General features: G+C 39.3%; 1 protein-coding gene across 1 annotated transcript in view; it reads right to left on the bottom strand.

Moving 5' to 3' along the window:
- Positions 1-2,426: 2,426 nt before the first annotated feature.
- The window catches only part of DCK (deoxycytidine kinase), an 11,084-nt gene continuing 436 nt past the window's right edge, over positions 2,427-13,074 (bottom strand). The window contains exons 2-7 of the mRNA XM_042470516.1: positions 9,331-9,446; positions 7,164-7,357; positions 6,394-6,541; positions 5,879-5,994; positions 5,184-5,283; positions 2,427-4,179 (exon numbers count right to left, since the gene is read on the bottom strand). Of these exons, the coding sequence (XP_042326450.1) occupies positions 4,153-4,179; positions 5,184-5,283; positions 5,879-5,994; positions 6,394-6,541; positions 7,164-7,357; positions 9,331-9,446 (701 nt within the window). The 3' untranslated portion in view covers positions 2,427-4,152. The remainder of the gene's footprint in view (positions 4,180-5,183; positions 5,284-5,878; positions 5,995-6,393; positions 6,542-7,163; positions 7,358-9,330; positions 9,447-13,074) is intronic.

Here is a 13,074-nt window from a genome sequence, read left to right as displayed (position 1 = left end):
CTGTCATTTCCCTGCTGACAACTGAACTATTATACAGTCTCATGTATGCACAAGTTCAAATGCTACTTTCATTATCTTTGCATGTTTTAGACTTCAGCTTCCATAATTCCTGACTGTTGACCAAGTGGGCTAGGGTTCCTGGGATCTAAAATCAAAAGCAAATGGAAGATCAAAGGTTGAGAACCACTGGTGTAGAGCAGACATGCCTGAAACCTATTGGGGTGCCCCATTTCTTTGTCCAACTAGTGAGAGCCATTACAATCTGGTTTGGGGTTTGGCTATGAGTTGGAGATATCTCTAGCTGCTTTGATGGATGACCTGTACTATATTGTGGCAGCTACATATAGTGATTTGATCTTGTGTTGCTGCATTGAACTTTTGGCCCAAACTACTATCCACCACTACAGGAGATGCAAAGATATCAGCAGTCAGTATCATGTTTTGGAAAGTCAATGCAAAGAATACATTTTTGGCTCCATTATACCTTAAACATGGATGGTAACTGAATTAATCTTAAATGTGTAATATTCTCAAGGAGTAGGTGATTTTGGATAAATGTGGAGTGCATGGATCTGCACAAGAGGAGTAAGATCAAGATATGTAGAACCTCTGCTTTTTTATAAAAATGTATTTGGTTTATTGGAAGTACACTTGAAATCATCTGTCCGTTGTTCAAATCAACTTCCAGAAAGCAAAGGTTATTCCTTGAGTTTCCAGTGGTCACAGAGGAGGTGGATCCTCTCTCTTGTTCCTCCACTTAAGAATAAAATTGGGCAAAGTAAGTTTCAGACTAAAATTAGATTGTCTTTAAGTACTGTACATAGTGAGGCTTCAACACTCTTTTGACATCTCCTCCTGTACTTTTTCTTCTAGGGGAAAACTATTCCTCCCATTCTTTTATTACCTTCCTTATTCACTTACCTATAAAGAGGTTTGAAATACCATAGAAAGATCCCCAGGAACTACAATTTAATTCAAAATTATTCCCCAACAAACTGTGTTCAGCTGTGCTGTTATCGGACTGCACTATGGGAGCTTTAGGTTCTAGTTACCACTGAACCATGAATTTCACCAGATGACTGAAGGAATCCTGGCTCGGCCATGGAAACCCACTAGGTAGCTTTGGGCAAGTCACTCTCTCTCAGCCACAGAGAAAGGCAATGGCAAACCTCTGTGAACAAATATGGCCAAGAAAACCCCAGGATAGGGTTGCTATATGTTGGAAACATCTGGAAGGTACACCACCACAACAAACTTATGTACAGGAAGCAGCATGGTGCAGTGGTTTGAGCATTGTATTAGGACTCTGAAGACCAGGGTTTGGATCCCCTACTGGGCCATGGAAACCCATTGAGCGACTCTGGGCAGGTCACACTCTTCGCCTCAGAGGAAGGCAATGGCAAACCCCCTCTGAACAAATCTTGCCAAGAAAACTGTGTGATTTTAGCAGACTATCAGTTGATCTTGTAGATAAATTGAGGGCAGGTTTTGAGCCCTTTTCTTTGCTTCATCTTTTACATCCATTGCACAGAACATATCCCACACCAATAAAAGTATACATATCCAATGAATAAATAAAATAAATAAAGCTGGAAGACAAATGAGCACTCCTGGTCCATTGACACTAGTTATGCACAACATAAACTTTTTAAAAAAGAAATCTCAGAAGGCCCTAGTGACTCCATACTACTGTGCTTTCGGAGGCTGACTTTTTCCAACAGCAAATGCTAATGCCTTCTGGACACAGCAGATATTCCTGCTGGGAATAACACACTCTTAAAAAGCTACTTGGCCAATGGTTCCCACAGTCAAATGAGCCCTATACAAACAGTTGACTCTGCTTTTACAAAGACAAAGTTTGCTGCTTGTAATGTCAGCTTGAAACCACTGCAGTGAATGCAAAGAATTTTTATGGGGCTGGAATGTAGGAGGACTAGTGGCTGTCGTTGTATGATATGGTTATTTATGCATACAGCAGCTGCAATGCATGCAGAAGCAGAATGACACCACAGCAAGTCAAAACTGCTGATGCGGTCACTCAGCCCACTTCCTTCTATATCAACTTGTGCCAGCAGAGTTTTTTGAGTTTTAAAGACAAAGAACATTCTGGAAATTAAAATTCAGAGTAACACCCCCCCCCAAATTTCGGGCTATTTGAAAGAATTAAGATCTGCAGTTTTGGTTCGGAGCTAAACAGACAAACAGCATTGATCAAGTGGTAGAATTCAAGGATACAGCCATGTTAGTCTGTAGAATTAATATGTAGAGAGATCTTGTAAGTAGACTGAAGCCTATAAAAGCTAATGCTGCCAACTTCTTTCTTTCAGTTAGTCTCAAAGGTGCTACAAGATCTCTCAGCATTGATCAAGGCTGATCAATTATCAAGGATAGTGTAAAATGAATGAAAAAAAACAGAACTAGGATACTTCCATATTTATTTCAGCTTTACAAAAGTTTCCAACATGATCACACAAAATGGTCAGCACTAACACAGAAGAAATGCAAAAGGCCTTGAAAGACCAACTACATCTAACAACATTAAAAACAGTATCTAAGAAGTGGTATACAATTTGATACTTTACAATACACAAAAATCAGCTGTAAAAATAATTTAAAATACGTTATTGCAGAGGTCCCCTTTCTAGTACTCCATGAAGATACAGAATTAGGAAGAGATAACTTCCCACAATTAATAAGTAAAATGTGGGAATGAAAACAAGGGTGCCAATGTCCCTTTCCTTCAATGATTCCCAAAAGGAAAGGGCAGATGTGTTAAACAAAAACCCCTTTTTGCTTAAAAAGAAAATGCAGGGACACACAAAAATCAGTAAATGTGAAGCAAGACAACAGTCAGTTGTTAGGAGAATAGGTATTATCCACATAACTGTCTTCTAGACAAGCACAACCATCTGATCACAACTATCACTGTATTTATTGACTGCTAATTTTTCCTATCACAAGTTCAACTGCAGCAGATTCCACACAAGACCACTCTACCAGAGATTTCATGACAATTAGGCTGTATCCACACTGCAGAAATAATGTAGCTTGACACCACTTTAACTGCCATGGCTCAATGCTATGGAATTCTGGAATTTATAGTTTTGTGAAACATTTAGCCTTCTGTCAGAGCTCTAGTGCTACAACAAACTACAAATCCCAGGATTCCATAAGCAGTTAAAGTGGTGTCAAACTGTATTATTTCTGCAGTGCTGATGCAGTCACAGAGGTATTTTGAGTCCTTCTATTAATTCAGAAGTCATCAAATGTTCATCAGATGTTCCCACATAAAGAAAAAGAAAAGTTTCAATTAAAAGATTTAGGGGCAGGGTGAGGAATCCTATTTGCCATATTCTTGCCTTAAACTTTCCACCTGTAGCTTTAAGATTATGTATTATATTTTCAGCTCAGTGAGAAATCAGCATAAATAACAAGTTTAAAAATCCTATGTTTTACTGAAGAAGTAGAATTTAGTTACTAGAGAAAGGAAAATGGTTCCAAACAACCCTTGAATATTTTACTCTAGAAAAGCAAGCAAAAGCAAAATTTTAGAAAGCTAAAGACTTCCTTTAAAGAACCATCTCAATTTATCCACTCATGACAGTGTGTTTGCTGTTGCTATTTTACACAGGACTTTTTGAAATGCATCACTCTTAAGTAAGCAGACTGCCTTTGAACAAAATGCAAGCTGTACATCCTCAACCACATGCATGGATACATGCACACATACACTCCATAGATGGGAAATGCCTCTCTATGGTGTGATCCCACCACACTGGAGAAAATATGGGCATTCCAATTCTAGCTGGCTCATGAAATGGACTAGAAAGGCCATCTAAGTTTCACTTCTTCCATTCAAGGGACACTTGTAATTTTACTGAACTATTTCAATCATATTACAAAGATAAAGACATGTATTTCAGATAAACCGAGCTCTGCTTTGTAACATGAGATGATCTTATTGTTTTCAGTTAACACTTCACCCAAGAAACTGAACACAAGATAGTCATAAAACTAGCTCCATGCAGTAGTTAATAGTTTAACAAAGTTGAATCTTGTCCTCTGAGACCATAAGCAAAAGCAGAAATAGCGGCACCAATTAAATAATGTGAACTTCATGAATGCTCAGATGCAGTGCGTTTTCTGGAAAGACTACAAAGTGCTCAAGAATTCTTTGACCTGTAAAGACAAAAGCATATGAATACCAGTTATTCACCTACTAGGAAAGACCATCATATATTTTGGAATGAACTGGAGCACAGTATGACATACTGGAGGTAATAGGCTGGATGAAGAAAAACAAATTGAAACTGAATCCAGATAAAACAGAATTAATTGCTTACTATCCAGGGACCTAATCTGGGTTTGGAAGTGTGTCAACCATTTGTGGATGGGGTTGCCCCCCCCCCCGAAAGACTATGTTCACAACTTGGGAGTACAGCTGGTTACATCTCTCCAGTTATCAGCCCAGATAGATGCAATGGCCAGGAGTGCTTAATATCAGCTTCCGCTGATACGCCAACTGCATCCCTTCCTAGAATTGTAAGATCTAAAGATGGTAGTGCACGTAATAGTGACCTCAAGGCAAAAGTTTTGCAATGTTCTGTTGGGCTACCTTTGTAACAAATTCAGAAACTTCAATTAGTTCAGAACACAACAGCCAGAATGATCACTGGTACATCTTGGAGTAAACATATCACACCAATATTAAATTCACTCCACTGGCTGCCAGTTAGTTTCTGGACAAAGTATAAAGTATTGGTTACTACCTTTAAAGCCCTACATGGTTTGGGTCCAGGTTACCTACAGGATCACCTCCTCCCATATAATCTGCCCTGTACACTCAGGTCTTCTGGGGAGCATTTATTTCAACTGGCTAGGACTAGCCTAGCAACTGTCACCCAGAGGACTTTTTAAATTGTACTGTGATTTTTAAATTGTAAGCTGCTTTGAGACGTGCCAATGTAAAGAACAATGTGGAACATAATGAAAGCCATTCCAGTCTAGTGGACCTTTTGGAAGGCAAAGGAAGCTACTCTCCCCACCCCCTCACCAAAAAAAGTGGTGCATAGCAAAGTAAAGAGTGAAGTGGATGTACAAGCGCTTTGTGGACACAAACACACAAGATTTTCAATAGTAAAATAGTGTCACCCCAAAAAAGTGCTTTTGGAGCAGGTTTTTACCTTTTCTATCATGTTTTCATGCTTATCTTTGTTGCCCTTGAAATCTTCATTTACATCCAGCGTTAGAATAGGTATGTCTTGCAAGTATTCAAAATCCATTCTGTAAAGGAAACATGGTATTTTATCTGGGAAACTACACTTGCCAAGGCATTTGTTGCAAAAGTATGACAATTTCTCAAGACGTAGAGTGCCATCCCACAAGTTTTTACTTCAAAAAGTCCTACTGGGTAGTCAATTTGCCAGTATTTCCCTGACACCTTCAGATATATTAATAAGTTTTTTATTATTAAAATAATTTTATTACATATATACAATATTAAAAATAATACGCAAATAATATTCCTGATCTATTAAGGTTTTTAATTATTAGAAAAGATTGTTGTAATTAATTTTTGGTTTTTTTAAAAAGAGACCCAGTGCAGTGCAGTGGTTTGAGGATTAGACTTTGACAATCAAGTACCAAGGACTAGCCAGTGTCTTATACACTTCTAATCCAGCACTGTTCAGAGGAGTGCACACTTCAAAACCCAATTAAAGTTACTTGGCATTTGAAAAAATCTGCAGGCCTAATACCATCTGTACAACAGAACAAAAGAGTCTTTTTGACTTCTTTGAAATATCTATGTCTCATCAAAAACCTGATGAAAACACTGACAGGCATGTTCACTAGAAACAGTCTGCTTGGAGAGAATTACCGTAAGGTTCTGTGCTGGAGCCAGCTTTCATGCTTGTAATGGAGTTTTTCCAGATATTCTATAGGAATGCCTTGTTCTTCATCCCTTCCACGCACATAAATCCTATTCAAGCATTTCTAAAAATTGAAGAGAGACAAGACTCTAATGTAGAATTTTCAGAAAGAACTGGAATAGAGCAGTTTCAATAATCCTTAAGGGAAGCCATAGAACAAGATTCTGTGGACTGATGTAACTGTACTGGCACCAGCAGGAGTAAAATACTTGTGGGACAGGGAAAGTGTGGTGGGTATATTTGCAGTGCTCCGGTGGTGGCGGCAAAGCCGGCTTTTGGCCAGCTCAAAAAGGAGCAGCATTTTACCAGCAAAAAGCCAGGTTGGCGGCATGGCATGCAGTTGCTGCAGCCCCATCCTGGCATTTAAGGAGGCGTCGTCAAGTTGCCCCTTCAGGGCCATCTGTTTCAGCCCTTGTCGTTATTACTTGATCCAGGATTTCAGCTATTGTTTCATTTTTTTTACCTCAGGAGTAGCTCGGAGATAAATAATGCCATCCAGTTCAAGATGTGATCCAAACTGCTGATTCATCCAGTTGTGCCAGTCTTGGTAAATAGTCCACTCTGTTTCATTCATACAGTCTGACTCATATAGATTAGATGCAAAAATGTACCTACCAAGAAAAGAATGTTCATTCTTTCTAAAATGTGTGTATGCATATTGGCAGGAGGAAGGAGAGAGAACAGAGAACTGATTTCTGGGGTTGATAATATACCATTCTAACTCACTGCACAGGCTTATGCTTTGCCACTCTTTTTAAGTAAGTGATACAAACATCACATTCTACTTAATGTCTGGGGCTGCAGGAACTGGGAATAAGGCAATTCTCAATGCTTCTATTGTAATTGGAGAAAAATAATTCCCTTAGAAAAATTAGCTGTCTATTCAACCACTTACTTTTTTTTGCTGGACAAAGATAGCCTCCTAGCAGCTGCTTTGGGATTCTAGAATAGCATTTTATAGGTACCATAAGTACATATAGATCAAACATATCAGCATATGCAGCCTTCTGCAAAGCAAAAAGGCATCATAACAGAAGCCAGCACTGAAAATGCGGTCCACAACACATCAGCTTATGATATCTGTTTCTCTTGCTCCATGATACTTTTATAAAGAAATACATCTTTCCTGCAGCCTGTTCCAGCTTTAAGATCTCAGTTTTAATTGTCCACTTACAAAACTGTAAGTACCACAAGAAATGATAGGCAGCAAGATAGGATGCCACACATTCATACCTGTCACTGTAAACAGATCTCTCAAAAAAGACTACAGGATTCTCAGCTTCTTTGAGTTTTCCCTCAAGAGATTTGAGCTGAGCCCGGATTCTGCTTAGACAGGCATAAGTCTGAAAGGTGAAGGACCACCTCTCTGGCTTCTCATACATCATTTCAAGTAAGTTGCCACCACTCTTCTGTGAGGCTGTCAGCTCCTGTTTAAAAAGCAAAACAAATTAAATCAGACACACTTTGCATAGGGGTACTTAAGATTTGCTAGACCAAAATCCACTGTATGGTTGAACAATTCAGTTTTTTCACCAACACAATGAGCACTAAAACCATGAGGGCTAAAACACTGCTGCCTAATTATTATTTTACCTCCTAATATATGTGAGGAATTAGCATGAGAGTGCAAAACACTTAATTATGACTAAAATTTATTAATGAAAAGCTCCCAGTCAGAAACTAATAAGCAAGCCATATGAATAAATAAACATAAACAAGCAATATTAGGCATACGTAGAAAATGTGTTCACACAGGCCAGTAATTTCAAGAAACTTCACACACTATCATTTGGCTGACATGAACACCAAACCATGGTATGTTGTTACATGTACCCTTGTACTCCTGCTCTGCCTTATCAGGCTCCAGTTTCCTTTCCTACTGGACACATTGAAACACAGATGGTGAGAACTCTAATTCAACAGGGGATTCAGATACAAAAGCAAATATTCTGTTCCCACATTACTCTCATCAATAGCAAATAGAGAAGATGGACTGAGGTGCATGCCAAAATGTTTGGAGTCAAACACTTTAGAGAAAATATGTTTCCCTCAGTTTCATAAAAATGTAAACATTAAAACAAAACAAAATATATGGATTAAGTTCAAATGAAAAATGTTTGTTATGAGTGTAAAGCACTGCTACTTTAAGAGACTTCACAGAGCAGCCAGCAGTCTAACATAGCATTGAGTTGTTGATAGCCATTTAACTGTTACAATTAATATACCATCTGTTGAGTTAAGAGGCAATTTAGCTAACAATAAATAGTTAATGATATCCAAAAGCAGGTGGCAACATTCTAGGCCTAAAAATGCTAACAGAACTCAATCTGAACGCTTCAAATTTTTACTGTCCACAATGAAGTTCTGTGTTAGCTTTTTCTTTCACAAAATTGCCAGTAGCCTAATAGTTATTTTTAAAAAATAAAATTATAACAGGTGGAAACTGTATGCTTTACAACCTTTCTAGGAGCAGCAAAAGACCATAAATAATGGATACAACTGAATGTCACGACACACTGGAATCTGAGACAATTCTGTCTTGTTTGTGCCAAGACAGCATGCTAGTGCATGATGTTTAATCACCCTTGCTTTTAGTGAGAATCGTTGAGTAATATGTACCAGCATGCAAATTGTACAGGTGCATAGTAAGACGTGAACCTTGACTTAATGTTCAGACTTACACTAATACAGGAATCACGTTAAAGATATTTATAAAACACTTTGCCAGAATAACGGAAAACTAGACATTATAGGTAATTTGTGGCAACAGTAAAGTTGTTGTGTGAGTACAAACCAGGATAAACTGTTCCTGCACTGAAAGACCTCAACAGTGAGGAGTTTGTCTCTCTGCATTATTTATGTCTTTGACCACTAGAGAGCAGTCTTGCTGCACTGGGAATAAAAAAGGAGAAGTAGCGCCTGGTGGGGGGGGGGGGGGGGGAGAGGACTTTGAAATTGGCCATGAGAGGAAAGGGACATTCATTTTAAGCATCACTGAATACAGACTGTTTTAAAAAGTCTTGAATCACCTTATTTTTCATGCTGGTATATAATTGGAATACTAATTATAAAAAAAACTGTACACAGTTATGCAAAAAAGTAGTCTTGCATAAAGTATCTTTATTTCCATATTTATTTTTGCAGTTTTACTTCTGCATTTGTGTTCCTTGCCACAGGCAAAGGAAAACCAAGTTGCTTTATGTTTAATCTGGACTGGTACAGAGATCTGTAAGCAACTTCAGACCTTAAGACACAGTGCATTATGAATCTGAAGAGATAAGTATTAGCACTGAACATTTCATGGTCTGAAATAGGATCTGTTACTTTTTATCTCATCCCACCATTTGCATCCCCAAAAGTCCTTTCCCTTCTACAATCGTTTAAACAAAATTCTTCCTACCTCAGAGTCATCCTGGCAATTCTGAACGTTGCACCACCTTGCTACTGGCTCTGCAACCACATCCCACTCTTCTCTGGCTTGCTTGAGAAGATTCACAAAGGTAGACTTCCCTGCAGCTGTAGAAAAAAGCACTAAGCTGGTGAAACCGTTTAACAGTTGTTAGAGACCAAGTCTGAATGGAAGAAACATTTGACAGGACATCACTGGTAATTAAACACTTCATTTGCAGAATGTTAAGAAAAAATGGGTTTAAGCACCTATGCATAAAATGTGGCATTTTTGTAGCCTGTTTTGTCAATTTAAAATACATTTCCCAAGAGAGAGGGGCAATCATAGTAAGTGTCCTGGAACTTGTCTGCACTACTTTTGCAACACATAACTGGTTTGCAACAATATAAATTTAATCTATGCACATATGCATAAATTAAACAGTACTGTACAAGAAATATGTATCCTGAAAGGTGCAAAAATTTTATGTGTAAGTGTAGAAACCTTCTTTGGCATACCAGAAAACCAGGTCAAGGCTAAATATGTGAGCTGGTGCTTATTAATCCAAGACTAATAGTAAGAATGGACTTATTACCAGTAGCTGTGTTTTATTGAAGCCATACAGCCCGTTCCTATGCATGCTTACTCAATCAATCTGTATGGAGTAGAAATTCAAAAGGAGAGATATACAACTTTGTTTGCAGGCAGACCGACTTGCAGTTGTCTCCTTTTCAGTTTGTTTCTCCCTCAGTTATGCCTTCTCTTCTGTTTTCAAGTCTGCTGTCCATTTGGTGTTTTCAGTATGTAATCTGTTCATTTTTTTTCCTTGTTACCTTTTTACTGGCTCCTGTTTGTATACTGGAGTCAATTCAAATTATTTTTGTTTTTAAATCTTGAGAGTTTAAGATTACTGCTTAATTCTAAAAAGGCCTAAGCAGTCTCACACTATTTCCCACAGAGGACAACCGATGGCTATTGGAAGCCCACAGGCAGGACATGAGTACATTCATTCCTGTACATATTATTTGCTACAGAGATTCAGATACCTGAATGACTAAAGCTATAATATAGCTATCGTGTTTAGTAGCTATTCAAAGCCTTGCCCATGATTTAAAGCCATAAAAGTTGTTTGCCATCACTATCTGTTATGACTGGAAATTCCAGTTTAGCTTCATGTTGTGTGAAGTGATACTTTTACTGTTCCCTGAACGTTCAACCATTCACTTTTACTGTATGACACTGAGTTCTTTTAGTGTTACAAGAGGAAGTAAAACTATTCTATATCTACTTTCTCCACAGCATGCAAGATTTTATACATCTTCCTCCTTGCTGGCCTTTTCCCCCTTTGAGCTCATGACATGCCTCGCCTTTCTTTCAAATGTTTAAATGGAAGTAAAGGGATCCTTTAACTGATATGATATTAATTCATACTTTCAGGATCATCTAGATTGTTTATTGTTGTGTGCTTTCAAGTTGTTTCCAACTTATGGCAACCCTAAGGCAACCCTATAATGGGGTTTTCTTGGCAAGCCTTCTTCATATGGGTTTGCCATTGCCATCCTCTGAGGCTGAGACAGTGTGACTTGCCCAAGATCATCCAATGGCTTTTTACAAGGCCAAGCCAGGATTCAAATTCATCTCCAGACTCATTGTAGTCCAACCCTCAAGCCACTACAGCATACTAGATTGCATTTGACTATTAAGCAAAATCATTGGGAAAGTGATCTGGATTTTGAAGTTCTTCTTAAAGAGCTGCAAGGAACATCTCCTAGCACACTTAACTTTAGGGTTGTTAGACCTGGTGACTCTACATGTTTTATAAAGTTGTTGATAATGCGTTTTGTTATTTGGGCTGTCAGTTAGAAAACATCTTTGTTGCTCAGAAGTTACTGCTCTTTTGACTGTTCATCTCCTTAAGTTAAAGAAACAAAACGTTTAAACCAGGGTTGGTGAACCTTTGGCTCTTCAAAGGTGTTGGACTGTAACTCCCACAATCTTTTACCATTCACTAAAGATGCCTGGAGCTTTTGGGAGTTGGTCACCAAAACATCTGGACAGTTAAAGACTGTCTTCCCTAATTCAATATTTGACCATCTGTCTCCTTGCATTCTCCTTTCCAAAAAGTGTCAGTGTTCGTTTGTTGTAACACTGAAAGTCTATGGGCAAGGTTTGCCTTTTCAACTTGACTACAAAGCACCACTTACTGACTGAGGTCTTTTTAAGCAACAAACATGAGCCGAGTTTCACATCTATTTTAACCTTCTCTGTGGATTTCCCTCCCAAGTTGTAACTTCAGCTCATCTTTAAAGAGTCATTGCAAAAACAAGTTCTCAGGGTTACAATTCACTTGACAAACAGGAAGCGCCTCAGCAACTGCCAGCGATGGCCTCTGCTTTCGTTTTTGCAATAGGAATATATTTCCTCTTAGAATATGTGTTTGTGATGCATACAAACACAAACACCTCCTATATTTAGCTTTTTAGTAGTTTAGTTTAACAGCTGCATTTTTCTGCTTTTTGAAAAGCTCTTTGGTTTCAAGGTTTCTTCTGTTGTAGCAGATTCATCTTTGTTGGTGTGATGGACTACTTCTAGCGTAAGCTGCTTTGGGACTCAGGAGGAGGAGTAGGAGCGAAGATCGGAGGAAGGAACATCAACATCTAAGATATGTGAATGACACAATATTAACAGCGGAAAACATCCATGGCTTGGGACAGTTACTAAGGAAGGTCAAAGAAGAAAGTGCAAAGGCAAGCCTGCTGCTGAACATAAACAGAAATAATGACCATGGAGCACCTACATCAGTTTGATTTAGACAATGAGGCAACTGAAATACAGTCGTCCTTTCCGGATCATTTTACTATGCTGTTACATTTAATGGGCCTTGAGCATCCACGGATTCTGGCCTCCTGGATCCCAAGGGCCCAAGTCAGCATAATCCAAGCAGCCATAGTATTCCCAATCGCCATGGATGGCTGTGAGAGCTGGATTGTGATGAAAGCAAATACAAAGAACATTATGTGAGATGTGGCGCTGGAGAAGAGCGCTGAGAATGGTGGGCAGCCAGGAGGACAAACAAGTGATGGGTCCTTGAGTGAATCGGGCCAGAGATACCAGAGATGGGGCCAAGAGGGTGAAACTGAGGCCGTTGTACTTTGGGGTGGTCCCTGGTGCCTCTGCCTTCCCTGAGCCCTGCTTCCACCTCTTGGCAGCTTAATGGTATGGTCCTCTAGTTGCTGCGGTCTTTTGTGTCTCTCTCTTTGTGGATGGGGATCTATATTGCTTTTTGCTTCCTATACTTGCTGACATAGGTCAGTTAGTACCAGGGCTCCTTCTGTTCTGTTCTGTGACTTGAGGATCTTCTGTGGCTGATGATCTCTTAGTGCAGCTTCTTCCCATTGGCTTTTTAGCAATCTGGGTTTTCTAAAGCCCAAGCTATGGACCACTTTCCTGTGCGAAAGAAACAAAGCCCTGTCCTCCTTCCCCAGGACATGTCCTCCATTCCAAACCTCTATCCAGGAAGAAGTTCAAATTGTCCTCCATTTTGAGCCTGTCTTATGGGCCCAACCCAAATGCACAACAGACAGACAGACATGCTGCAAGCTCTGGAGGCGCCACGCAGGACGCTGTCAGTCAGAGGCCTGCCTTTTGCCGCCTCCACCCTCATTGTTCTTCCTCCTTCATTGCAAACGCCTTTCCCTGAGGAAGAAGCCTGTGCATTTGGGTTGGATCCATAAAGGCATCGCTGGATTCCCGCCT

This window comes from Sceloporus undulatus, chromosome 5 (assembly GCF_019175285.1).
Source record: "Sceloporus undulatus isolate JIND9_A2432 ecotype Alabama chromosome 5, SceUnd_v1.1, whole genome shotgun sequence".
In the NCBI taxonomy this organism is placed as follows: domain Eukaryota; kingdom Metazoa; phylum Chordata; class Lepidosauria; order Squamata; family Phrynosomatidae; genus Sceloporus; species Sceloporus undulatus.
Note: the sequence above shows the minus strand (reverse complement) of the source record. Positions and strands in the feature narration are given on the sequence as shown.